The 27518-nt window shown below is 43.2% G+C and overlaps 1 protein-coding gene across 1 annotated transcript in view; it reads left to right on the top strand.

Annotated features, from left to right (window-relative positions):
* The first annotated feature begins 623 nt into the window (after positions 1 to 623).
* The window catches only part of drp2 (dystrophin related protein 2), a 95586-nt gene continuing 68691 nt past the window's right edge, over positions 624 to 27518 (top strand). Inside the window, exons 1-2 of the mRNA XM_061079187.1 lie at positions 624 to 801; positions 22700 to 22874. Coding sequence (XP_060935170.1) covers positions 624 to 801; positions 22700 to 22874 — 353 coding nt within the window. The remainder of the gene's footprint in view (positions 802 to 22699; positions 22875 to 27518) is intronic.

Genomic DNA, 27518 nt, shown 5'->3' with positions numbered 1-27518 from the left:
CAGTGAGGTAATACAGTAAGTCAATGATTTGAGTGGTATCACACTACAGGAGGAATGGAACTCACGTTACCCACATCATCAGAGAGGCAGAGTCATGAATAACCCAACATATGGTGAGTGACAGCTCTCTCTAACGTCTGATTAAACGGCGAGCGCTGGCGGTGGGGCAGCTGCGAGGGGTCACATGTTAATCCATCAGCCCCGGTTGCACCAGGTAAATAGCTTTGCAGAACTCTCCCCACTGTGTCAGCAGAACGCCGTCGCACTGGAATTTACTCGTGGCCTTGAAAGATGACGGGACACATCTGAGCGGCCGGGTGGAAACGCACACGTCCCCCCCCGCCCTCACAGGCTCTGCTGCTTTGAGGAGTCCTGTGTTCGTATGTGTGGTGGCGGCAGGAGTTATGTGGCTCTGTGAAATTGAACAAACAAGTTAATAAAATCCCCCGGCTATCTGTTACCCAGGAGTGTGCTGTGGGCTGACAGGCGTGAGCTGATATGTGTGGCACGGGTCGTTATTTGTGTGGCGGACGCCTCGGACCCTCCGGCTTTCATCCCGAGCGCAGAGCCGCCAAGGAGCAGGGACTCCCGGTGACTTAATGTTTGGATTAGCTGGTGAATGGATGCCTCACGTGGGCCTCATTCGGCTCCTGAGCCCAGTTGGACGGTTGGGTTTTGCCCGTGTCACGGTGGGGTCGGGGGAGCAGACGGCGCGGGCGGCTGTGATTGAGAGCGCTGTCACAGCACCTGCGGTCACGGCCTCTGACGAACTACGCCGGGGGGGCATGAATAATGTGCACCGTGGGCCTGAGTGATGGGCGCTGTAACAGTGCCAGGCAGAATAGCGTGACCGGAAACCCCAGCGACAGCCAACATCTTCACCAGCGAGCCAGCCAACACACACACACACACGCCCACCAGGGGAGAGATGTATTTAACTTGCAGTCTGCTCCTGCGCAGTCTCGAGAGTGTGCGGCTTTTAGAGTGAAACTGTTTTGCTTTCCTTTAACATCTGAAATTTTTATGATGGTTTAGAAACATAGCCAAGCTGCTCAGACGAGCTGGATCTTAGAGTTGTTAGGTTTGATGAAGTGGAACCCGGAAAAGCAAGACTCCCGGGAAGAGGCAGCTTTTGCAAAAGAAACGGGTCTTTTATCAAACGTTGGTCAGCGCAGGTAAACAAGTGTTATGAGGATAAAGGCACAAAAACCACAACACCAGGAAGTGTTACACGAGCTGCTGCAAACATTCAGGATTCACCACAACGGGGGGAAACAGACAATTTGGCAAAGAAAGCGGGAGACTGAAGGAGAGCTCAGAAGAAAACAGGTTCGTACGGTGCAGTCACCACATCTGAGGCAGGAATGTTTTTACAGCTGCTGTGCACGTCCTTGGTGGAGGTGGAGTGAAAAGCCTCAAGTCTCAGAGAAGGGCAAATACGCGTTGATGGTACAAACAGGGATGTGGTTAAAACAGCTTCTCTTCAAGGTCACTTCCAAAAGCAAAATACGTCTCTCCATCGCTCAGTCACACATTTTAAAACGGAGAAACACATTCAATCCAAAGACGTGTAAAGAAGACACAATGAGATGAAATCGTCAGATTCGTCTTAAGAGGGAAGGAGACTAAATATAAAAAATATAATTGGGTTGAATTGCAACGCATTTGCTAAAAACCTTCCTCTCGTAGGTGTTTTTAAGCATTTGGACATTTTGGCTCATGAAAGTAAAAGGAAAGCGTTGGCTCTGCTCTGCATGACCCTGAAACTGAGGTTGCTAAATGGAAATCCTTCATCGATTTTATTCTCACACCTGTGCTTTTCCTTATTTCATCAAAAATACCTTTGCTAAAGGCTAATTGACATGTTGGAATCTGCATCACATGACCTTGTTTTTCAGTGCTGAATGGGAAACTTTCCACCGGAGATATTTTACTTCAGCTGATATGAATAATAACACAAATGGTTAAAGCACTCCAGTTTCAAGACCCTGGTATTGAGCATGATGATGGTTTTTTAATGGCAGAGGCTTTGACAAGTTGAAGTGAGACCACAGTAATGTGTAATGTGGAAGAGTTGTGAAACCGGTGTGTCGGAGTATGACTCGAAATTAAACAAAAAATTTGGGAAAAATGCAAGATAAGCGAAACCAAGAAAAACGGAGACAGAGAAATTCTGTGACTGGCTGGAAAGAGGTGTGACTTCCTGTCTCAGAGCACTAAGGTTACAACATTGTTTTTGTAACCAAACTAAAACATGTGTTTTTCTTTGCTTAATTTTCATTCTCTCCTTCTTGTATCGTCGTAAGATCTCTTTCATTCTCCTCCTCCTTCTCCTCCTCTATCATCCTTATAAAAAAGACTTTGTCTAAGTGAGTCATTTTCCTGGATGTGTTGATCTGTTTCTTCAGAGACTGTGCATCCTCCAGTGGGGCTTGCTCTGGTTGATTACTGCTAAGCTCTTTTTGCTCAGTTCCTCGTCTCTCATCGACTGTTTCTCTGTCGTTTCCCCCCCTCTCCTCTCTCATCGACTCCCCCCATGTCCCTCTTCACCACGCGTTTCCCTGTCACTCATTGTCTCTGTGTCTTTTTTCCCCACTCTGTGCAGCAAACAGTTATGCTGGTGTCAGGTAGTTTGCGTCAACCCGAGGCTAATGGGAATAAAAAGGAATTTGAGAGAGAGAAGGAAACCGTCCTCCCTAACGTCTTCCATCTTCCTTGGCACTGAGTAAAAGATCAGGAGGTAACGAAGGAGAAGAAAAAAGGAAGTGGTGCAGATAACTGGAGGAAGGCGGTGTCTTTTTCTGGGGTGTTGATGGTGAAGGGAACACTTTGCTGCATGGCAGCAATGGGATCTTCAAAGCCTCCTCTCCTGCAGTCCCTCCTAACTCCCTTGCTCCCATGTTGTCTCTCTTGAGAGAGGCGATATATCTGCTGGCTGCAGGCGTCAAGCTGAAGCTTTACACTTGATCCTTTCATTACACCATAACCTTCACTGTGTTACTTTGTTAACAATGTACCTTTTCTCTTTTGCTTACTTTTGTTCCATAATAGTAACTGGGATACTTGGAGAGCCCACACCTCCACCAAGGCTGTGTGTTGAGATCAGATACATTTATCTACACCAAGATTTTCTGCAAACTGCCTCCAATTTCACTTGTTCATAGACATTAGCTCTGCATATGCCTGATGCCAGGGCTGGACTGGGAGAACAAAACGGCCCGGGCATTTTTTGGCTCAGACCGGCCCACATAATTAGCGGAGCACATCTGCCATTAAATTGACGTAACTTATGTCTTCTAAATGTACAAACGTTCTGGCCTAGTGGAAAAGGTGCACAATTTAACTAAAAAAACTCTCTTTCAGGTACCAAAAAAACACCAGGAAATGTGCAGTGACTTCACACTCAATTGTTTATTTAAAATGAATCTATAAATTTGTCATGATAGCTGGCAGAAAACCTGGACGTTGAGAGAAGAGAGCCCCTGGCAGCTGCCGATGAACTGGCCTTATCTGCTCAATAATGATTATAAATGATTAACAATGACAATGTGTGATAATATTAAATATTTCTCACCTTATCAGTGGAGCAGCTTTTTAAGCAGCTCACTCTTCTCTGCAAGTCTGTCTATCACCAAGTCAGAGTCCAAGGCCATGAGAATGTCTTTCTCTGTGGCCATCAAAATAAATGCCTCCAATTTGTCAGGTGAGAGGGTGCTTCTGAGCAGTGGTGTACAAAGTACTTGAAAGCCATACTTGAGTAAAAGTACAGATATCTTACCTGAAAGTGACTTCGGTAAAAGTAAAAGTCACCCGTCAGAAAATGACTTGAGTAAAAGTCTTAAAGTAGCTCATATTAAAAGTACTTAAGTATCAAAAGTATCTGGTGTTGAAATGTACTTAAGTATCAAAAGTAAAAGTACAAGTACTAAAATTAAAAATGCAAAGTGCTTTTTATAGTAGGCCTATACAGACACAAAACAACCCAAAATGTTTCTCCTCAAGATTTATCTCAACTGACTGAAAAATTACAACAACAATATGCATATAATGTATAATTTTACCAATTTTGAACCCTAGATGCTGAGGTTCAAATAGTAATGGACCAGTGCATCTAGAGACAACAAAGAATTAACTATAAACAAGTGCCTCTTGTGTCTGCCCAAGAACATTAATAAACCACAGTATAACCACTAAAACATTCTGTAAATATCACTAAACATGGACCTCTCATCAGTAGCAAGAGTGATACACAATGCCCCTTATGATAACTCAGCAAAGGGAAACCAGATCTAGGCACACAAAATAAGACACTATCTCTTATCCTATTCTAGAGGAAGTATAGACCAGAGGGATAGACCAACCCCCCCCCGACGGCAAACACACCACCGGGACCTGCACATCTCAGGAGGGAGGGGGCAGCGAGTGAGAGAGAGAGAGAGAGAGAGAGGTGCGCCGTGGGTAGAGGCGTGCGACGCCAACCTCCGCTGCTCAAGTAACGAGCCAGTTTGGAGAATGTATTGAAAATTGAAAATGCGCGCTCACATGTCTGCCTCCACTCGCTCATCACTGTCGAGTCCTCCTCGCTCGTCTCCCGGCGCACCTGCTGCTGCTGGGCTGGTGAACCCGGCACCACATAGGTCCGTCAGTTTGGCACATTTAGCAGCCTCCACCTCCAGAGACTTCAGCTTTTTTTCCCGATGCGTTTTTTACTCTTATTATCCATTTTAAGTTTCTGTCTCAGCAGCAGCCCGTCCCGCGACTCCCCCCGCCAATGCCATGAGGTCCCGCCCCACCCTGGTTTGTGTTGTGATTGACAGCACTGTCAGGGCTCTCTGAGCCTGTCAGCCCATGATTGATTGACAATGACAAGCAATAGACCAATAATATGTGTCGATGCTGGCAACACACTGCTAGCCCTCTGTAGCCAATTGGCCGGCCCAATTGGAGGGAATTTAGAGAGGAAGAAGAGAAAAAAAAAACAACAACAACATAGCGGACCAGACCGGCCCACATTGGGTCAACGGCCCACCGGGACTATGCCCGGTATGCCAGATGGCCAGTCCACCCCTGCCTGATGCTAATTTCTATATAGTTTGTTGAGAAATTTGGATAAAAGTGAGAAAAAAAAATCCTGGATTCCACTGTCTTAATGGAATCCACTGAAAATAGTTGATGGATTCTTTCTTGGCCCAACCCCACGATTCCACCAAGTTTCAAGACAATACTTTTGAGTAGTCTTTGCTTAATCCTGAAGGAGGTAACTAGAACGATAGTCAGTAGAGTGCATACTTCAGTCCTTGTCAATTCTGAACTGAATCTCCAAGGTTTGTTTGGCCAAAGTCCTAAAACGATTGGAGATATACGTATATATAAACTGATGCCCAAACTGCAATGTTAGAGAAAGTAATGAAAACATTTCTGGATCGGCCCTTTGTCCTGAGATCTGTGCCAAAATGCAATGGGTTCCGTTTTTGGCTTATGCCCCATCCTTCCACTAAGTTTTGTAGAAGAGTTCAGTCGGATTTGCGTGAACCAACCAACAAACAGACTGGAATTGCACTCAGCAGAGAACTCCTATGGTCCAATAGTGCCATTAAATTCAATCAAGCTGCACCAGATTGCAAACAGCCATGAAATCAGTTCCCTTAATGCTCCTGATCTGATCGATATCTCTGAACGATTCCCCTGGAAAACTTGTTAATGTAAGAAGGTGATACTAGACAATTCTAGAACTTTCTTTGTCCACATCTGTGCCAAAATTGAAGGGGTTCTTTCTTGGCCAATGTCCCGTCCTTTCACCAAATTTTATGAAAATTCGTTCAGATTTTGCGTAATCCTGCTGAGAATCAAACGAGTCGAACGGGGCTGAAAACACAACCTTAAACAATATCAAGGTCATGTTGTTTTTCTCCCAAGCACGATGTTGGCCTTTCCTGAAAAAGATAGAGTTTCATTCATTAATGTCTCCATGCCAACCGTCACAGCACGTTGCTCCCTCACTTCTTCATGGCTCAGACCTGTCTCCCACAGGCCAGCGCTTTAAAAAGAACGAGACATGTCTCCATGCACCGGCTCTCTTTTCACTTCTTCTTCACTGACGTCTGGCCCATGAAAGCCAGACGTGCCACTGTGGCCAATGCTCACATCGGAAGCAGGGCCACTGCCTCGGTTTTTCAGAGAGGAGCCAGGACTTGCTTTGAAGGCTGTTTTTCTATTTCTGTGCTCCGCAAATACCTTCCGTGTTCCGTTTTCAGCTTTTGAAAATCCCCTCTTTTTAATCCAGTTACCGCTCACTGCAGGGGGAACAAAAACAGGACGCAGCATTCCTCACAGAGGTGTCACTCAATATTTATTTAATCAAAATGAAATATTGTTCCAGGCCCATATACAAATGTTAATTGCATGCATGTGGTAATATCTTAATTCGGGATCTTGACGGAGTGATGGTATTGTTTACCCAGCAAGGTGCCTAAGGGAGTTCTCTCAGGATGTTTTATGAGTCTGCTTAGACACTTGATTAAGGACGTGCTTTCCACTGGGGCTCCCTTCCCAGTGAAACGCACAAAAGACCCAGTGAGATTAAAGTCCTTCATCCATCATTTGAGAGCGCAATAGTTACAGGACCTACATTTGCATGAAAAGGTGGGAAAGCACAGGATTCAGCCGCATAATCTGACAAGTGAAGAATGCATATGTGTCTATTGCTTACAGTCGGTATCCGTTAGGTGCTGGAGAGGAAGCACGGCGACGCAGTGAGCCACAGCTTAGTGTTTAAGCGATCTTTACAGGCGGGCAGTGTCTGTCATGTTTTCACTCTAAGAGCCACTAGTCAAAGTCGTAAACCTTTTATTCCTCCTCCCTCAGCGTGGAGAACCGTGATCTAACTCCAGAACAGAGCTCCTAACAGAATCCGTTTGCACCGCTGTTAAGACGCCGGAGTGGATAAATAAGAAAGTACCTGGGTGGATTCCATGTCCTGCTTGAGCTCTGTCTAGGTTTGGCCCGGGAATCGGAGCATAATTATTTCATGAGGACTTGTCAGTGTCGACCCTAATGTGCTCCGTGTGTGTTAAGACTTCAGGATGAGCTGGCACTAAGAGGGCAAAGTGTACTAGTCAGAGAGGAGCAGCGAGTGTATATGTATTTCAACAGTGATTGGTTCCTCACTGTCAGGTTGCATTTAAAAGAGCTCCTGTCACCGGCGTGGTGGTAACGAGCAGTGGGAGGTATAGATTAGAACTGGCACCTTAGTGCTGCACAGGTCATCTGGGCTGTCACCGGACACACTGTGCTTAATGTACCTGTGGATGTCGCTCCACACTGAAATACAGTATCTCAGCAGCTACTGGACGGATCGCCATTAAATGCCGTGCAGACGTTCATGGTTCCCAGAGGAAGAGTCTCACTGACTTGATTCTCTGACTCGTCCTTGAGGGAAGACGCGAGGTGGATATTTGTGGGTTTGGGTGAAATACCTCAACGGCTGCCGGTTGGACCGCTGTGACATTTACAGTAGCCGTAACTATGTTTTATGCCTGTTTGCAGTGTGCTTGTCGGAGCGTTGTTATTGGGGTAATGGGCTCATTTTTCAAATTCACAAAGCAACGGTCTGTGCGGCCACTGCGAAGTCATCCCGTCGTCAACCTGCCAGGTTTGAAGTCTGCTGGATGAGAGGTTGTCGAATGAAACTGAAGGACAGACGGACAGAAAGATGGAGATTTCTGGTTTCATCAGTCGTTTATCCAACTCAGAATCACAAGTCTTTTCTTGACTTTTCATCCCAGCCCTGCAAGATAATGTCTATTATCTCGGTTCATGTCCAAATTCCAGCAAATCTTTTGGGGAAGGAGACTCTGTTATTATCCGCTGCAAATTATTTTCACAGTTCCTACATCACTTGCAGTGGGTGCACATGGGGGGGAGAGCACTTGTTGTGACCCGTGGCTGCACTATGTTCTGTGCTGCCTGCTGATTGTGTTGATGTCTTTTTGTGAGTGATTCTTTGATGAATTGACAAGGTTGTGATGTCCTATTTTTAACTAATCGTTGTATTGTGGTCTGTGTCCATGGATTGCTGTTCCCTGTCTGCACAGCCAATTTACTCTCGGGTGCAAATAGAGAAACCTAACCTAACCTGACCTACTCACACAACAACATCACTCAAAGGAAGCAACTACTAATACAATCAGTCAGATAAATAATTGGTACAACTGGCCTGTTTACAACCCTTCTGATAGCCTTTTTGTGTCAGTTATATTATATTATATTTCAGGAACAAATGTTGTACTTTCTACTCTGCAACATCTAATTATTAATTTTATTCGTAAGGTTATTTATAAACGAGGTGAGACAGAGGAGAATCACAAAGAACTGTCAGTATCTTGAACTGCTTTGTTCATTAAACTTGTTTGTGTAACACAACTAACCATCTGATAACTAAGCCCAGAGAGGTGAGAGTCCGTGAATCCATTATTATTGGTAATAGCAGTTTCCTTGCGCTTTGAAATGCAAATGTTCAAAAAAGTAAAATGGTGAACCCACGTTGACTTCACTCACTAATGAGACCTTGTTAACATCTTACATTGTTTTCATCAGATATTACATGGCAGCGTACAGCACACATACAGTCCAGCTAAGAGTGAGTAAGAGAACGTGTTGGAAACGACAGTGGTCGCCCATCCCTTCACTTCATTGTGTTGTCGAACACAAAATCATGGCGGACCCGTTCACGCCTTTTATAGATTCTGAATACGAATGAGTTCCATCTGGTAGACGTTTCGGAGCCACTGTGTATAAAAGTAATCGCTTTAAGCTTTCCTCTCTCCCGACGTCCATTAAACGACTGAACAAACAACCAACTAATCCTTGTCTACATCAGCGTGTAATCTTATGGTTTAATCACTAGGTTTGGGTCTTTGATTTCTCAGGTCTGACCTCTTCTGGTTTGATGAAATCTTCCTGTGTTATGGTTTCATGACTTCTATTAGTTGCATTTTGAATAAATGTGCAGTTTTGTACTTTGCCGTCATACTTTCAATGTGTACAACTTCGAGTGTATGTCATCCATATACCATTTCTCTATGACTCCATTGTGGTGTGACTGAACAGTATGTACTATATGTATGAAGTGTCAGCGGCGATGGCCTGACATGCTGTTAACATTCGAGGACGTTCTCGGATGTTCTCAGATGAATCACACAATGAAAACTATTGATTTAGCAAAGGGGATAAACAGCGGTCTCCTCTGTGAATGTCCTGTGTTTTGTTGACCACTTAATGGCTCTTTATACTTCGTCAACTAACTCCGTCCTCTGCTCGGCTCGTACACGGCTGCTGGAGGTCACCCAACAATAAAACACAACTATGGGTCGTAATAAGCAGCTTGCACAGATGACCGGGTTTTTTTTTATAGGAGGACGACGTGTTTATGCACCAAACTTCTCTCAAATAGTGAGAAATAATTCTTTCCAGAGTTTAGTCCCTCTAGCAAGAGTATTTTCAATTGCTTTAAATGTCAGGTCAGTTGTCTCCAGTCCAGCTCTCTGCCTACTGCCCTTCACTGAAAGGACAGTTTGTTTAGGATCGCGTTTGCAAGGCCGGCTCAGCGTTTTTCTTTTTCCGACAATGATTTGCAATCCTGTCCCACGTGTGATGACATACCGCAGACGTTGTGTGGGTCTCAAACAGGGTTTACTCTCCTTGAAATGGACTCTCAGGAATAATCAGAGGAGTCCGTGTGAGTCGAACCTTGAGTCGAGGCCATAATGTGCAGGTATGTTAATGCAGGTCTCAGAGTAGCAGCACAGAGGAGTGCTACCTGAATATTTAAAACTCTCCTTTCATTAGCTTATCATAAGCTTCATTCAATGGAAAAAAAATCTTTCTGTTTTCCTTTCCACCCTACTTGCAATGTACTTCCAAATACTCATACAAGGCCTGGGCATTGATTTTTATTCACGTCTGACTTGTTTTCAGGGTTTAAAAAAGTACAAGATTCAGCTCTTTGGTCTTCACTGGTGTTTATTCGCTGTCCCAGTTTCATCACAGTGTTTTTTCCCGTTAGTTCGTCCAGTTTTTGTGCATGTAAATGATTTTTGAATCCTTTCCTTTTTTTCTGAATTTATTTGTGTTCACTGAGAGGAAAACAGACATGACCCTGTTTACAAAAACAGCTGCTTTCACGCTGGATTTGTGCCTGTTCCAATTACATAGTTAGTCAGCCATGGAGTTAATGTCCCAGTGTTTTGTGACACAGGCAAAGCATTAATGTTGCATTTTCTATTTCTGTTGTAATGTTTGTTGGCTTTGTTCGTCTCCTGTGTGCTTTGCGTCTCCTCCTCTGTTTGGCACTGTGCTACTCTTTCTTAGTCAAACTCTGATTTATGCTGTAGCTGCAGCTCATGCTGGAGACTGCAGATATTCTGTGGAATTCATTGTCACCTTTTTAATGGACAGCAAGCTGTCAAGCAGATTTCCCGTCTACTGGAACCTCTATGGCTCCCTCAGCAAATAGGAAGTGACAGGTTTGACAGCCCAGGGAAAGTGGACAGTTGAGCAGAGAGCCAAATGTCACACATTCCCTGTCAAACGCCTTTTTCTTGCTGTTATAATGAGATTTGTGCTTTCAAACGAGCCTCGGTGGAGTGTTGCATCCATTAAGGTGCCTTCCCTGTTGATTTGTGCTCTCTGCTGCTTTTATTTCCGCACATATTTATCATTAGCACTTACCAGCTTTCTGTGCACAGTTGCTGGTAAGTCTGCTTTATTATGACAACATAATTTTTAAAAATCATTTGTAATAATTTCACAGCTCTTGAAATGAGACGTTTTGCAATATCTCACACATTTATATCTGCTTCCCACCTGTCAATCTTTCTGCCTTCACTATACTAAACATGCAGGTGCCCATGCAGCCATTCAGGAAGCTGAACACACTCTATGAGTAAAAAGAAATAAAGTAAGAAGTAAAACATTGAAATAAAGGGGGAAATCCCTCCAGGGCCTCGCTCCACAGCACATATCCAACATACCTCCACCTCACATCCTGTCCAGGAAACTGAGCTCCTCTCACCATCCACAACACCTGATCTTGGACTTTAGGGGACAGAGCTTGTTCCCTCCCTCTGGAATACTCTGCCAACCAAGATTTGCAGTCCAACATCCATCTGGACATAAAAAAACCCTCCTATTTAAAACTGCATAAGACCTGACTTAATGCAATCTGTCCAGAATCACTCCCACTACTGTCCTCTACTATGCCTTCATCTTTGTCCCCTTTAATATGTCCTTGTCACTTGTGTGAAACGTCCATGGGACCCTTGAAATTTGCAATAAAAATGTTATTATCATTATTATTAATATATACAGCATGTTACCTAGATATCTGGCATGGAAACCTTTAACATTATTCTTCAGACTTTACTCTATCTAGCTCATTATAATATGTGTCACAATGTATTAATTGATATTTCCAAGCTGAAGCCCAGTTTGTATTACACCAAACAGAATCTGATTTATTGGCAAGTAGGTTTCTCAACAACAAGTCATTAGCGATAAGCGAGTACTGAAGTACAAAACTGAACAATCACACTAAATATCTAAAAATAAAAGCAAAAAACATAAAGTATGTTCACTGTGAAAATATGTGCAATATGTGTGAGTACGAACAAGTAAACAAAGCTGTTATCTGTGTTAACGTTGCAAATGCATTACTTGCAACTGGGGTCAGGTAAATGGTAGAGTGAGTTAAGACAAAGTCACCCTGTGATAATTAAATGAAAATATGTATTTCATCATCACCTTTACCGTGTATTTTGACATGTTTTCCTTCCTCTTAATTATTAAAAACTTGGTTTGGAAACTGCTCGCTTTGGTTGCCTCATTTCAAGAGAAGCGCAGCTGTGTTATACATGCGCTGTTAATCTCAAATGCTACACGAGGCTATTACAAAACCCTGGCTTTTAATTTCCATCATTTTTATGTGTTGCTGGCCGCCGTGCTGTCGCTAAACCAAATTACTTGTGACTGTTTTTGCGGATGGATGGAAGAGCGGATGGATGGACTGATAACTTTGCATCGGGTGTACGTTTTTCTGACCCATCCAAGTACAGAAGCATTTCATTCAGCCCACAGGTCACAGTGTGACTGCACTGAAAGCTCATGTCTGTGGAAGTGCAGAACTCAGTGTTTATCAATGGAGACTTGAAATAACTTACAAAGTGGTAAAATACACCGTTTCCATGGAATGATGATCATCTTGTTGTGAGGGCACCTCGGAAGAAAAGTGACTGATAAACCAGAAAAAAGGAATAAAGGAGAGAAACTAACAGAAAGAGGAAAGTAGCTCTTTCATTCCCAGCTGATTTTTTCATCTCGTTCATTTCTTTGCAGTGGAAGAATCTCGTCTTAATTAGCAGGGATTTTGACTGGGGTTTGGTAAATTACCTCTTCTCTGAACCAGGCGTTTCCTCTCCTCACATTACTGCGCGCTACGAAGCAGTGCCGGGGTTTGCTTTTAATCAGCACTGCTTACTCTGTAATTGAAAGGCCTGTGCGGGCGTTTCTTTCTGTTAATTGTCTTTAATTAAGTCCAAACAGATGCACTTGTTAGTAAAACACAAATCACTGATTTCAGTCATTGACTTTGTGGAATTTGTAACGTTTTTTTCTTTTCTTCCTGCGACACTCTCAAATGCAGCTGGGGCCACAATATGAACTCCTTTGAGATTAATCTTCTTCTCTTTTTTTTTGTCTCAGCTAATCCCTAAAATGCCTTTTGATATAGTTACAAAGGACTTACTAAATAATCTGTTTAAGATGCGGACTGATATGGTTTAAATCCTCTTTAGTGGTGCTAGGCTTTGTTGTTGTGCTTCAGTTCTTTGCCAGTCGCCTTGTCACATTCTGCATATATTACTCCACTGTAGACCACAGACTGCGAACATCCCTAGCACAACATGGCATTACTAAACACTTTCTTTTGCAGGAAAATTACATTTTAGGGCACTTAATTTTCGTTATGCGGTGGCTGGATATCACCAGTTCTGTTGTATTTAAAACGCACTGCAGGATCGGATTTCTGAGACTGCTCGGTCCCAGAGCTGTTTCCCCAAGTCTCTCAGTCCCATTTATTTTTCAGTCTGCTCTCTGGAAATTGCTGAGGGTGTACTGGAAGCCTTTCACCCGGGAAAATCGTATCCCAATCTGCAGAGTTAATCACCGTTTTTGCTTTTGCTTAAGTAATGAGCTTGAACGTCCCTAAAGTGAGCCGAGTTAATTTTTCTAATTTCTTCACTGGTAATTTCAAGCCCTGTGGTCTTCTGTTTTAATTTGTAACTTTGATGCACGTCTCCCTGCAATTCTCAGGAACTGGTTTACAGCAAAGGAGATGGTTGATGCAAAATGATAAATATCAGATGTCACTACTTCATAAAAATAGATTCAAGACTAGAAACAGCTCCTTAAATCTTAATTCCACTCTGTTCATTAGTTATTCACATAATTGAACGGATGACATATGAATCTCAAGGTGGATATACACACACACACACGGATTGGAATACATTACAGTTAAATAAGCTATACGTGAAATTGCAGCTTTCATTAAGGTTGCACAGCTTTAAATCCAATCTTCTTCAAACAAAAAACAGACAGACGGCAGCAGCGCCCGAATTGACTCTATGAAATAATAATGGAAAGTGTTTACAATAAGCTCATTAGGATTCTGTCTCTACCGGTGGCATCAACCAAACAGCTGAGTAAAGTGGACATTTGCTTGTGATGTATTTCTTGCCGGGGGATCTGTGATCTGTTTGAACAACAGGGACAATCAGAGAACACTGCAGATATATTTTCATCCTACCAAGACATCTTTGTTCGCTATCGAGTCCAGAAATACTTGATTTGACGCTGGTGAATTTTTTTTTTTTATGTTAGTGAATTGAAAATATTCGGGATGCGGGTCCTCTCCACGGAGGCTGCCATGTTTTTTACAGTAGCCCAAGCTGAACAAACTAAACATCTTTTGAGTTTTTATGACAACTGAAGGTTACCACACGTTCTCCTTCATGCTTGGAAGGGGAGGGTGAGGTGACATGAAACTTGATTCTACACACTGAACGTTTTAATCATCATTAGAAAATATTTGGAGGTTTAATGATAAGCCTAAAGCAATAGTCTGATTACGTGCAAAACTTAAAGCTGCTGTGTAAAATAGATTTGTGGATCAAATGGTTACGTTTAATGTGATTGATGTCCCATGTATTGTCAAACTGAGAGAATTATTATTTTGGTTTCATGGCTGTAACCGCTCTAAGCATTTATTTTCCGAAAAGTTTCCAAACGTATAAAACTAAACTACAGACAAACAAGTTAGCGACGAACTGGTGAACACGTTTGAGCATTTAGCAACGACAGAGCCAGATATTTACCTCCAGAGTCGGTGGAGACCATAAACGGAGCTAAAATCAGAAAGGATAGTGAGAATTACCTGGGAAGAAACTTGACTCCAAACAAATGTTCATGTTGTTCTATGTTAGTAAATATGAAGTTGTAGGTTATGCCTCATCAACTGTATAATATCTGAATAGATAATATAAATGAAATAGTGTGAGGCCAACTATTAGAATTTCAATATGAAACATCGAAACAACAAGGTTACAATTCTGTTTCATGCACCATATGAGTTTAATTCTCTTTGCAAAAACACAATAATTAATTCATCAGTTTAATTTCATATCACTTTGAGATAATGTGACTCTAGTGCAGTATTTATGCAATGACAAAGTTTTCTCCTGCTCTTTTTGCTTATCACAGTATTTTAATATTCTAAGTATAATTATGTGAAAACTCAATAATGTACAAAAAGAACCTAAATGAGATGGGGATTTTTCCTGTGCACATTTTCATGAAGGCTACTTGGCAACTGCAGGGCTCCTCCAGTCACACACTATCAACACTGGGCCGGGCCAAAGGATGACACAATGAGGACAGCACACAAACTGTAGCCTGCATGAATACACGCACACTCTGAAACAAACACACACACACGCACACGCACACACACACACACACACACACACACACAAGTAATATTAGTTAGTTGCTGCTTCACTGTTGCTTTAGAAGAACGGCCCTCATCATAAATATTATGAAAAGCATAAACCTTACTCACCTGATGCTACAATGAGCTTCCAATAGAGTGTTCAAATAACTCCTCACAACCTCCACCCCCAGGAATAATAATGTTAATGTCAGCTGCATGTATCCTCTTGAAAAAGAAAAAAAAGCAGAGAAAAAATAAACTCTGGCACCAAGTAAATATAAGTAAGTGCGCGGATAACATGTTTTCTCCAGAGGGAAATTACTTTGGCATTGAGAAGGTAATAAAGAAGGAAGGGTAATGAAATATCTGGTCGGAGGGCGAAACGCCGCGAGCATGACAATGCGCAGTCGTGATGGGAACACCGGAGGAATGTGTCAGGAGGAGTGAGAAGTCTCTCGGTGCTCCCGCTGTTTGAGGTGGGAGCTTCAAACAGCAAATCAGTGTTGCGCATATCTGCAGACAAAAGGAGTCGAGCTCGGGAAGTGAGTGGCGACGTTTCGGGGGGGAATAGAAACAGTTTGACAGCTGCCTGTGCCCAGCAGGGGTGGCAGGGTGTAGCTGGAAGTTTGTGTGTTTGCGCGACTATTTAATAGACAATATCGGATAGTGCCTATGAGAATACCTGTGTGTGTGTGTGTGTGTGTGTGTGTGTGTGTGTGTGTGTGTGTGTGTGTGTGTGTGTGTGTGTGTGTGTGTGTGTGTGTGTGTGTGTGTGTGTGTGTGTGTGTGTGTGTGTGTGTGTTTGCTGGGTCATGGGAGCTCCCCCGGGCTCTCCTGCAGTGTGTGACAGTCGCAGCTGTGGTGGGAAACTCAGATCCCTCATCCTGCATCTGCAGCAGAGGGACTGAGCACTGGCGTGTGGTGGTGTGGTGGTGTGTTGGTGTGTTAGTGTGTGTGTGTGTGTGTGTGTGTTTTCCTCTTTGCTGTCTAACTAGTGGCTGTTGAGGAGCTGCGGGACAGAGCAGCAAGGAGGCAATGGTCCAACCTCCGTTTGATCAGGCTCAAAGCCAGGAGCTTGCTGCTGAAACACACACACATCATAGGCACGCACGCACACACACACACACACACAAACATCCATCCATAGAAAGGCCCGAATTAACTTGCGCCGGCTTGTCTTCATTTACCAGCAGGCCTCATGGACACTGATGCTCTGAGTCATTGTTGGCTTGGCTTTTGTTTGTTGAAGTTAAATTGGTGTTTGACACATTCAGCGGAGCCCAGCCTGTGAGTTCTGGGCGTCTGTATCAGCGCTTGCCAGTTCTTTTAGACACTGCATAATAGCTTTATCACTTCTGCAGAGTGCTGTAATTGTGGGTGTAAAAGGACTACAAATTGTCGCTGGGTTTAGCCTGCTGACAGAATGATGTGTTCCCAATTACGGTATGGAATTATTTCCATTTCGGAACAATGACTGCGTCTGTCACAGCTTATGTACATTTTAATATGATTTAACTATGAGGATGAAAGGCTGTTGAGTAAACCTCCTTTGCCTCCTTTGATTCCCTCCGAACCATTTCTTCTTCATTTTAAACGGGTGTGGGGAACAGTCATCAGTTACACATTGGTTTTGGGACCTGTCCACAGGATCTCAAAATTAAGATGATGATGATTTAAGAGTTAAAATATGAAAGTAAGTTTATGTTTTTTAAGTTTACCCCTCTAAGCATCTCCACTCTTTTAACTGAAGCAACATAAAAAGGAAATTTTTCAAAATGCATTTGAATTCCTTACAAATCACTCAAGGCCATGACCTGTTGTCTGTGAACCACAGCGACTGATGGAAATCCTTCAGTTTCCCCTAACTTCTCTGAACCTGGCAAGGCCGAATTCCAAAGAAACATGTCTCGACTGGAGCTCTCCTCTTCCAGAGAATATTCCCGTATATTGATGGTAGTGGGTACAGCATCATCTGGCCCATCTGCTGAGCGTAAGGACCACAGAATTTGATCAATGTCATCAAACCTTTCAGTTACTCCATCTATGTTGGTATTGTCCCATTATGAAAGGAACATTGTATCACAGGGTCAAGGTCTGAAGAACTTTGTATTCATTTGTAGTTCAGACCCAAACAAAACCAGCAGAATGGCCCGACAGCACAACACAGCCACGGGATCCCCTCAGTGTAGAGGTCAAGCTTTCAGGCCTGAACCGTTCTTATTCACATGCAGCTGCACACTTGTTGAACGCATGGTGCAGAGTGACTCATCGACCAAATCTCATGACTGCTTCTGTGCTTTTCTATTGTACAGTAAACTTAAGCATTGTGATGCCTCAGTGCTGACGACCCTGGTGAGAGGCCTTCTGTGTTTGTTCATATCTCAGGGAATCCTTGAGGGAACTTTAGTGCAAACTTCCACATTGACCCAAGGGAGAACTCATTCGATTTTGGTGGTCAAATGTCAAAAGTCATGGCCGAAGACCTCGTAAAGCATTTATTTTACCCTTTAGTCAAGAATTAAAACAGATTAGGACACAAATATCAAACGGGATAGAAAATGACGACAGGATATTTTTGTTAACTTCACTGTGACATCTGTAAAAACAGTTTTCTACAATCATTCATCACCATAACTCGGGATCAGAAGGCGACATAGAGACCATATTCAATGTCCACCTTGAAACTGTGCTGACTGTGTGTATTGTCTGTGCTGCCAGGTTGAAGATGTGTGTGGTTGTGTATTGTCATGGCAACAAGTTTTAGCTTTAATACTCACATATGAACACATTTGACTTTGTTTCTCAGTTATCTTGCATGCATATGTCAATATAGTAAAGTTCAAATCTTTTAACATATTGTTTCCTCCCTTGCTGTTCTCCTTCACTTCTTTCTCTGACCCTTGCTCTTCTTTCCATTCATTATAAACAGTGGGAACATACTGTAGGAGCTAAAAGCCTCTGCTGTGGGAGTGTAAGAATTTATTTTGACTTCTTCTTATCCTCTGACTTGAGAATCTTTCCGATGCAGGTTGTTTTTGCTGTGGTCAGAGTGCATGTGTGGGTCGAAGGACATCGGGCAGATGGCCTTTCCTTTCCACTGGCCACGAGGAGTGGGGGCATGTAGGTGTGAGGAAGGAATGTGAAAGGACAGAGACGTCTTTGACCGAGAGAGAAGTCTCTGCTTATTAGGTCACACGTCTCTGCCCGTCGTCCCCTCCTCACCCTCCCCACCTCGGCCCCTGTTTATTTCCTCAGGCCCAACTTATCTCCTCATTCTCTGATAAGCCAGCCAGCAGACAGGATGAATACTATCAGCCCTCGTTTAGCCCTGTGTGACAGGTTTTAACAACATGACACTGAGACTGGAGTCGTAACGGCGCCGCGAGTCTGTATTATTAAGGTAGGCGCAGCGCTTTGTGTAAGAATTTGATTTGTCTGCACAGCCTCGGTAATGAATCTTCCTGCTTCTCAGGAATATCCGAGATGCAGTCCTGATTCCCTCAGATTAATATCAATGTGTAGACACGCTGCAGCGGCACAGAGGCTTTGATCGTCTGATGCTTTATCTGCTCAATTGAACTGTCTTTTCTCCTCTGCCTGTGAAATCCAGAAAGGCTTTGTGTGCCATCTTTCATAATCTTCAGACGCTTTGATTTAAAATTCACAACTCGTCTGAAAAATGTCTTTTTCGGGTTGCCTCTGCTTGAGCGGTCAGAAATAAGAGTGCATTAGAAAGACAAGAGTCAGATATTCTCTCTGTGCTGTTCATGTAATTGGGCCAAAGTGTTATGGCATGATTTCTGTAGGGAACCGAGTCATGAGCACGTGGAGGTGAGAGCTGTAGCCATAGCAGCGGAGAGGAATATCGTCTGTGTCCTTTTGTGGCATGTCAGTGGAATCTCTGCTGCATCTTGTCAGCATCTTCTCAGTTATGTATGCTTGACTGAGAAACGCCACATTCGATCAAGGCCGTGAATAATGAATGTTTAAAGCTTGACTCATGTTTTGGAGGTTTGAGGCGGGAGACGGACTCACCTAATGTCTCACACTGTGGGCTGATACATGCCCATGTGATGAAGACACGCGCCCACGAGACAGAAACGGGAGAGACATTTGCACGAAATGATGACAAGTGTCTAGCATTCAAAATGAGATCTTTAAAAAAATATATTTTTAAATATTTAAACAAGTATATAAATACATTTTTCCAGGTGCAGCGATGCTTGACTTTGTGTCTTTATGAGAAACCCTTTTATATCTGCAGGAAAAAGAGATTTAAGGTGGATGACAGAGCTGTCTGTCACCCGGTTCCCTCTTTGCTCCAGAAGCAAACCTTTCTTGGAGCTCTCGTTCAGCCACAGGGGATTCTCTTGGAATCTTAGCGCTGGTGCGGTTGATGGTTGTCATTGTTCAACACCATTTCACATCTTGAAGCGGCGGCTTTCCTAAGCAAGCAAACATCCAGTCTGCTTCAAAACTTCATTGCATCATGTGTTTCTTCTTCTGCTGCTTTGTTTGCATTCACTTCCATCTTTTGTCCACAAACACGGAACAGAAAAGTGACTCAAATCTAATACAGAATATGAAGGTGCGTATTCGCTTCTTTGTTCTGAGCTGTTTGAGCTCGGGTGACCTCTTATTACCAGCGAAGGTAAAGAAGACGGTGAGAGTGGGAGAGATGTGCAGGTTGTTGCTGATTCATAAAAGACCTACACTAACAGGCGCTGTCTGAGGGAGACGAGAGAGGGAAGGCAATGGAGAGATAACTGGAGACGGGAGCAGCAGCGAGACGATGATGATGATTCATGTGAATAAAAAATAAAAAAAGTAAAACATCAGGGCAATTTGAGGTGAGTTGGTCTACAGAACGAGTAAGGAAGGTATAGAGAAGAATGAATAGAGAGGGGGAGGACAGAGGAGGGTAAAGATAAAAGAAAAAGAGATGAGTGTGCTGAAAGCAAATCTCTTTCTCTCTCTGTCACCGTGGACGTTCACACAGATGTTGACACTGCACAAAAGGGTCCTTGTTCGTTCTGGGCTCAATTTGTTTTAGATAGACATGAGCTGAGGGAGAAGAACGTGAAAGGAAGTGATGTGTAGGACGCATTAACCTTTTTATGCCCCCGAACAGAAAGAGGTCTCTGCCCAATTTCTAAAGTTCCCTTTGGCACAAACTTTAAATAAAGACAACGCAGCCTATAAAACAGCTGGGTTGTCCTTTTATGGTAAATGTGCATCATGGTTATAGATTACACTCAAAGTTTGATGATTTTTTCATTTACATTCATCAGAATTCTTATTTGTGGTCAATGTGTAAAACTCCTGAAGTGAATGCAAACATAAGAAACCATTTTCTTTATTGATGCATCTTTTCATTATTTTCTTGGTTGATCAATAAACCATTTAGCCTGTCAAACATCAGAAAGAAGTGAAAAATAGAGATTCCTGTTTCCCCAAGGGTTTAATGTTGCATCTTCAACGGTCTTACATCGAAATTGACATCAGGCTGGAACCAGAGAGTGTTTGATCTGTTCTTGAATCAAGTGACTCAAAATTAATAATTGTTAATCACAACAGTTGACGTTCAAGTTTCTGATGATCACCTGATTGTCTAATTGTTGCAGCTATAATGAGCATGAAATAGTTTTCAAAGACTAGTACATCAAATTAAAATGCACCTCTTTATATGACATCGTGTTTATATATCAAAGCAGTAAATTGTCTGTATGATGGCTCTCGAGCACAGCACGTAACTCTTATGTGTCAGCCAGTGGCCAGAGGCTTTATGTTTCCAGGTCCTATCCTTGTGAAAAAGATGGTTCTTTTGTGCTTCATGTAACTCTGGTGAATCATTTGTACCAATCTCATCTGAATCACCATGGACTTACTGCTACATTGTGAAATCACACTGTCAGAATAACCTCACCAAATATATTTAATTAAAACTGCTGTGCACCCTGGGAGTTTTTTGGGTACACTTCAACAGAGAGTCCTAAATTTGGCTCAAGCAGGTTCCATCTCGACATGTGCTCGACTCTAACAATTTGATAGTGAAGGGCTTGTCTTTTAATAACTGTATTTGTGTGCGTGTGTGTGTCTGTATGTGTGTTTTGTGTGTGTGTTTGTTGCATTAGATGGATGATAGCTGCTGCAAAGGTTAGAGGTTGTGACCTACTGCCGAGAAGAATCGAATCGACCAGTTTAAGATCCGATTAGAGTCAAACACAAAGGGAAGCTCCTGGTTATGGTGTGTGTGTGTGCGTGTGTGTGCGTGCGTGTGCGTGTTTTTGTGTGTGTGTGTGTGCATGCTGAGCGTGTTAGCTGAGAGCCTATAGCTGCAGCTAAGGTAAAGGATGTGAAAGGAATAGAATAGACAGAAATCCACTCGCAGGCCAGTGGCCAAAGACAAGATTTATCATGGCCTGTGAACCTGGGAAAGCTTCTCCTGCCTGGAAGCCGCGTGTGTGTGTATGTGGCAGCGCTTAGTGTGTGTTGGCTGCCCCCCCCCCAGGGTTTTGCACCTCTTCAAGTGTGGCCTCACATGCCCCCTCTCTCAGGAGGTCTGTGGAAAAAAACAGGCTTTTTGTCTGCGTTTGTTTCCCTGGGTTTAATGGAACGGAATAACAGGATAAAAGTGCTCTTGTCTCATGATTTCTGTTTTCTGTCCCACACACAGGACAGCGTTACAGTTAAGGAATAAGGATAATCTGACTCTAAGATTTAACCCTTGGCTCCTTTATTGCTTAACTAATTGTGATTGATTAACTATCAGTCGCCTGCTGGCAGATGGGTTGGAGCTTCTGCCCTCAAAGCTCTATATAAATCTTCTGGTCTTACTTTAGATTATTAATATGCTCCAAGGCTTCCTCTCTCTCTCTCAGGTCTTGTCTTAAAGAGGCTCTGACTCATCTCTGTAGAGTTTTGCCCTCCACTTTTTTTAATCACAAGAATTCTTTTCATTTCCTTTCATTGTTATGTTTTATTTATTTTATTTTGAAAAAAATACATCCCTCTAGCTATCCTTAGTTTATGTCAAGTATAATAATCAATATGAAACATGAGTGTACTTCAGTCTGTTTCCATGGCTCTGTTTTACCGAGAAGTTTGCTGTTGACCCGACGTCTTATAAAAGAAATGTAAGTTCATACAAATGGGAACAGGGTTAACTGCACAGTATGTGCTGCTTTTATTTATTTGAAATCAGTGTCTGTTATCAGCCCTGGTGCTGTGTTTGGAGCATGTTGATACAGACAATGATGAAACAATACGTTTCAATAGTATATCCATGACTTTTATAGGCTTTAATCTGTTTGTAGCATTAAAACACAGAATTCAGAGTAACCTAAATACTCCTAGCGTGTATTTGATTGGCCGTTAGATCACCTGTCACTATGTTTACAGAGTGGTTTTATTGTAATCAATGAGGAGGAGGACGTGTGGGTTGTCAGTTTGGATGAAGTGTCCATACTAGGTTGGATGAAGTGTGGTAGTTGTGTTCGGTTGTCTGCCTCGCTGTCTATTTTTTCCTCTTTTCACTAGAAATCCTGCCCTGTGAGGGTTGAAACATCTAACAGCAACTAAGTATTATTCATCAGCAGTTGACCTTAATACTCGCTGTTGATTCTCTTTGTTGTCCCTGTGTGTTTGTGCTTCCAGCTGCGGGGCGGCCCTCGTGGCCGGGATGCCACTGTGTGCCGTGCCAGTCCACGGTGGACGGTGAGGGGCAGGACGAGGGGACAGAGTGCCCGCGGCTGAGAGGAGGTGGCCCGCACCAAACGGGAGAAATGAACCTCTGCTGGAACGAGATCAAACGCAAGTCCCACAACATCCGGTAAGAGGCCATTCGCCCTGGTGGTTTTTACAGGAGGACAAGACATTTTCGTAAATAAAAATCTGTAAGAGCCTGGAGGGATGGATGTTTTCAGTGCCGTGGAGCTGTCGGAATCAGAGAGATGCCAGTGGAAGGGTTTGAGGTGAAGGAAAGTTACTCGGCGCTATGGCAACACAACTGCTAATGGAATTTCTGAACCGACAATTTGGCTGTCAAAAAAGAGTTGGGATGATTTTCACAAAAAATTCGATCCATTATCTCAACCGCTTATTCTTTATAGGGTCGATGCGGGCTAGGGCTGAGTTAAGCCGGTTTTCAACTGGTCAAACAACCCACAAATATTAACGCCCACTTAGATCTGGCTTCCCTGCAATGGGAATAGTTAAAATCAGCATTTACTGCCGGGTTAAATGAAACTGCAATAGACTGGGATAGCCGGGTGAATGCTCTTGTTTGACAAGACAGTGAGGTGAGAGATCAGAAGACAAACTCCTAGTGTCCAAGGGAAGGGAGTCAATCGCCTTTTGTGTGTTTTACATGTGTTTAAAAAAAAACCTGCCTTTACCTGCTAATTTTAGTCTTAAAGAGATAAAAAAAGAGATAATCAACCGTTCACGCGACAGACTTTTGAACAATTTAGAGTTTCAAGTGAACATAACCCCAATCTCAATGCGTGTGGACCATGGAAGGAAGTCAGAGAACCCAACATGCCCCTGCCAAGTTGACAGCTGAACCAGGAAGTGCTAACCACTTCACCACCGTGCCGCCACACATTTGATCAGTCTCGGGTTTAATACAAAGTGTTGGTTTGTAGCAGCTCACTTTGCAGTGTTACTCAAAACAAATACTTTTTGACAACACTTTTTTAACCCAGCTGCTGTAAGTTTGCCCCCCCCCCCCCGAGGTGACTGCAGGCTGTAAATGTGTTATTGAACCAACAGAAGCCTTTTAACGTGTCTCTCATGTTAAAGTAGCCACTCTATACAGGCTCTTAATTGCCGTAATTAACTTTTAAATATTAAATAAGTAATTAACTGTGACAGTTGCCCCTCTGTGGGTGCAAACATTATGCTAATATGTGTTAGGTTTATGTCCAGCCAGTCACACAGTGGAATAGAGACTAATGATGTCTATATATAGTTTCTCTGTCGCCGTCTTTGTTTCTTTTTCATGTCCCTCCTAACGATTCGTCTTGCTGCCAATCACGGTCCGTTTTTCAGGCAATTTAAAGTTTTTTTTTCTTCCAAAGCGCAGTGAGGCAACCTTCTTAATTATTAATATAATATGGGTTAATACTGCCATTACGCTAGATACACTCCGGAGGTTTGCTGGTGCAAAACAGTTAGAGGGCATTCATGTTGTTCTTTGATGCTTAATTGGAAACTGTCCAGGCTCGCCGCATCGTCCCTTCAATTCAAAACGGCGTCCTGTTTAGACAAATGGCCCTTTAATTGCTTCCTTGACCCTGATGTATCTGGGAGGAGGGGGGGCTGGAGGGGCGGGGGTGTTAAGGGAGGCTGGTGGTGAAATTGCTTAAGACAGTTTCCCCTGCAGTCCTGTGTAATGAGATCACTATGGATGGCCCGCAGTGGCTCTTTGTACCCGGGCTGCACTCTGACTTCATCAAGCTGAGAGAGGCGGTTGGTGGGGAGGGGAGCGATGGAAAGGAGAGAGAGAGGGATGGAGAAAGAGGTAGAGAGAGAAAGGGAGCGAGCAGACAGCTAGTAAGAAATCATGGCAGAAGAAAGCAGGGATGCTGGGAAGTGGGAGGGGCGCCGGAAAAGAGGAAGGAGAAGAGCTTCAGTGGAAAGCTGTCTAACCTTGTGGGTGAGAGCTGTCCGGGGGAAACGTCTGGCTGCCTCCAGCGCCGGCGGCTGGACAAGAGCAGACGACCGGCTCTATAATGGCCTGCCTGGCAGTGATTGACAGGTGGCCGAGGCTCTGTTACAATGAAAGTCACGGCTGCTTTATTCCTATCCTTTAAAGTCCCTCATGCATTATCTCCTTTAACACACTGTGCCCTGACTGGAGTTAAATTGAACTTCTCATGTTGTATTTCCGTACCAATTACTAAATAAGTTTTGTAAGGGAAAACTTAATCTTTCATCCGTAGTCCTACATTTTTGTTGAAAGGCCCCTGATGTGCCATTTGAGTATAACTGTTCTCCATTCATGTCTCTGGGAGGCTGCACTGTGATGCTTTGAGGCTAAATCCGCTCTACCATACCATTCCTCACTACTCCAGAGTCTTTGAGCTGCAAAAAGTTTTGGAAACGCAGCTCTCCCCTTTTTAGCTTGAAAACTCTGGCACTGTGTTTTAGTGCGGACAGGGAGAGGCAGGTTGGGTTTAGCAACCACTTGCTGATTGGCTCTTTTTTGCCATGAGCAGTCGCTGATTCGTCCGGCTCCTATCACATGACCCTCTGAATCTGAAGAAAACAACCAGCATGAATCTCAGCTACCAGTGTAGAACGCAACTTTGACCATCAATACAAATGTCGTTGACCTTGTTGTCTTTGCTAACAGCTGTTGTGCTGTTACCTTCTGCTTTTTTACAACTGCTCACATGTGCAGGATATGGATTGTATGGACAGTAATCAAAACTGATACGGAGCCAAAGTGCTCATGTGGACAGAGATCATTTTAGATAAGCCGACAGTGACAATACTAACATGTTGCTGTGTCTTATAGCATGCTAGCATTTGCTAATTGGCCATGAAAATAAACTATGACTGCGGCTGAAAGGAATGTCATGATGAAAGATGTGTGAAACCCAGAGATTCTATTCTTTATCCCGTCGTCTGGGTCACCAAATTGTTAAAGCATGTTCGTTTATCCTTTAAGAGAAGATTAGCCGAACTCAGTTTAGTCAAACAAAATATTTATTTAGGAGAGCAATGAACAGGTTATAGCAAAAACAATGGGTTTCCAGTACACTAGTTGTATCAGAGCGCCACAAACATCCGGCATCTGTCCATTTTATAATAGTAAATCTTCGTTCCTCCTCCTCGGAAACGCGCAGGCGTAATCCATCCTCCTGGCATTTGGAATACGGAAGTAGACAGGGAGACACTCCCAATGACGCTATAGTTGCTCGGCAACCTGTTTACTTCATCAAAGGCCTTGACTCAGCAAATGCCATGACGGGCCAAAACTGTTGTCCAGCGAAGCAAAGAATATTATGTTTCAGCTATATCAAAACAAACCTGACTGTGTAAACATTCGCAACAACTGAACCCAAAAATGTCCCAAAATGAAGTCAACAGAGTCGCTCTGTCCGACCTCCAGACTTATCAGACAGCTGTTCGAAATCTACGCTTTAATACAGAACGAGAAATGAGAACAAGTGAAACATTCATTCTCAATTTGTAGATTAAACCCTAGGAAGGAAAAGGTTATTATTAAATCATTTGTACCAAGGCCTTATATCTAACTAAAAATACTTCTATATTTATTGTTAAGAGTTCTGTCAGCAAAGACTATAGTTAAAAAATTTGAAATCCTAACAGATGACAAATCAGATGATAACCAGAATCACTACAGACCATTCTGTCTGAGTCTGAAACCGATTGTATGATATTAAACAGCAGTTGTGATATTTTGAAAATGTAGCTAAAGCATCACAACCTCATGTTGGCACTAATGGCTGCTGCCCACTAGAGGATTATTGGCACGATTTAAGGTCTGATTCAAGCCTCCAGGCGATCGGGGGGGCGTTGCATGATCCTGTAGTATGAGGGGTTTACAAACACTATTACAATGTCACAGACTGAATAAGAGCTCCTCCGAGTACAGCACCAGCAGATGTTGTGTATTTGTGTATAGAACGGAAACATGGCTGCCTACAGCGTAAATAAGACTTTAGTTCCCCTGTGCCAGGTGGACGGTTGACGAGGTTAAACTTGTTTAATTGGCGGCTGTTTGTTTAATGTGTTCTGTTGTGTGTAATGCAAAACATGAAACACACAAGAACAACCAGCGGACTAGACCAGCAGTATTTTGGATTTCCCATGTCTCAAAAATCGTCTCACATAAATAATTTTGTTTGAGTGGTCTGGCGTCTCGACTGGATCTTCTAGCGTGTGAATGCTCATGTTACATCCGTTGTTATGTATCTGGTCTCCCACATATTTAACCTTTTCAGGTAAGATTTGAAAATCCTCTCGTGTGCAGCAGGCATAAAGGAAAAGTCAGGAGGATAGCCGTGGAACAAAGATTTCTGTACAAAATTCCAGAGACATCCATTGGTCACTGAGATATTTCAGTTTGGAACCAAAATGGTGGACTGAGCGACACTGCCCTCCCTAGAGCCAAAGAAAAAAAAACGTGAAGACGTGAAAGCACCTGTGTGCCCTCGTTCCCGAAAAACAAATTAAGATAAGGAGTAAACAGCAAAGCAAAATGCTTTCTGCCGAACATTCACAGATGGCAGCGGCCCAGAGGATTTATCAGTGTGACACAGTGTCACTCAGCTAATTGCTCTTGCCCTTGATAACATTAGGTTAGAGGTTTTCTTTTTCACTTTTCTTGAAGCAGGCAAAATCATAACACTTTGAGTCGCTCCACGCAGACACACACACACACACACACCCAGTGGCTGTTTGTGCTGTATTGACACGCGAACAGCACCTTGACGACAACTGG

This window comes from Limanda limanda, chromosome 10 (assembly GCF_963576545.1).
Source record: "Limanda limanda chromosome 10, fLimLim1.1, whole genome shotgun sequence".
NCBI lineage: Eukaryota > Metazoa > Chordata > Actinopteri > Pleuronectiformes > Pleuronectidae > Limanda > Limanda limanda.
The sequence above is the reverse complement of the archived record's forward strand: the minus strand, read 5'-3'. Positions and strand labels throughout refer to the sequence as shown.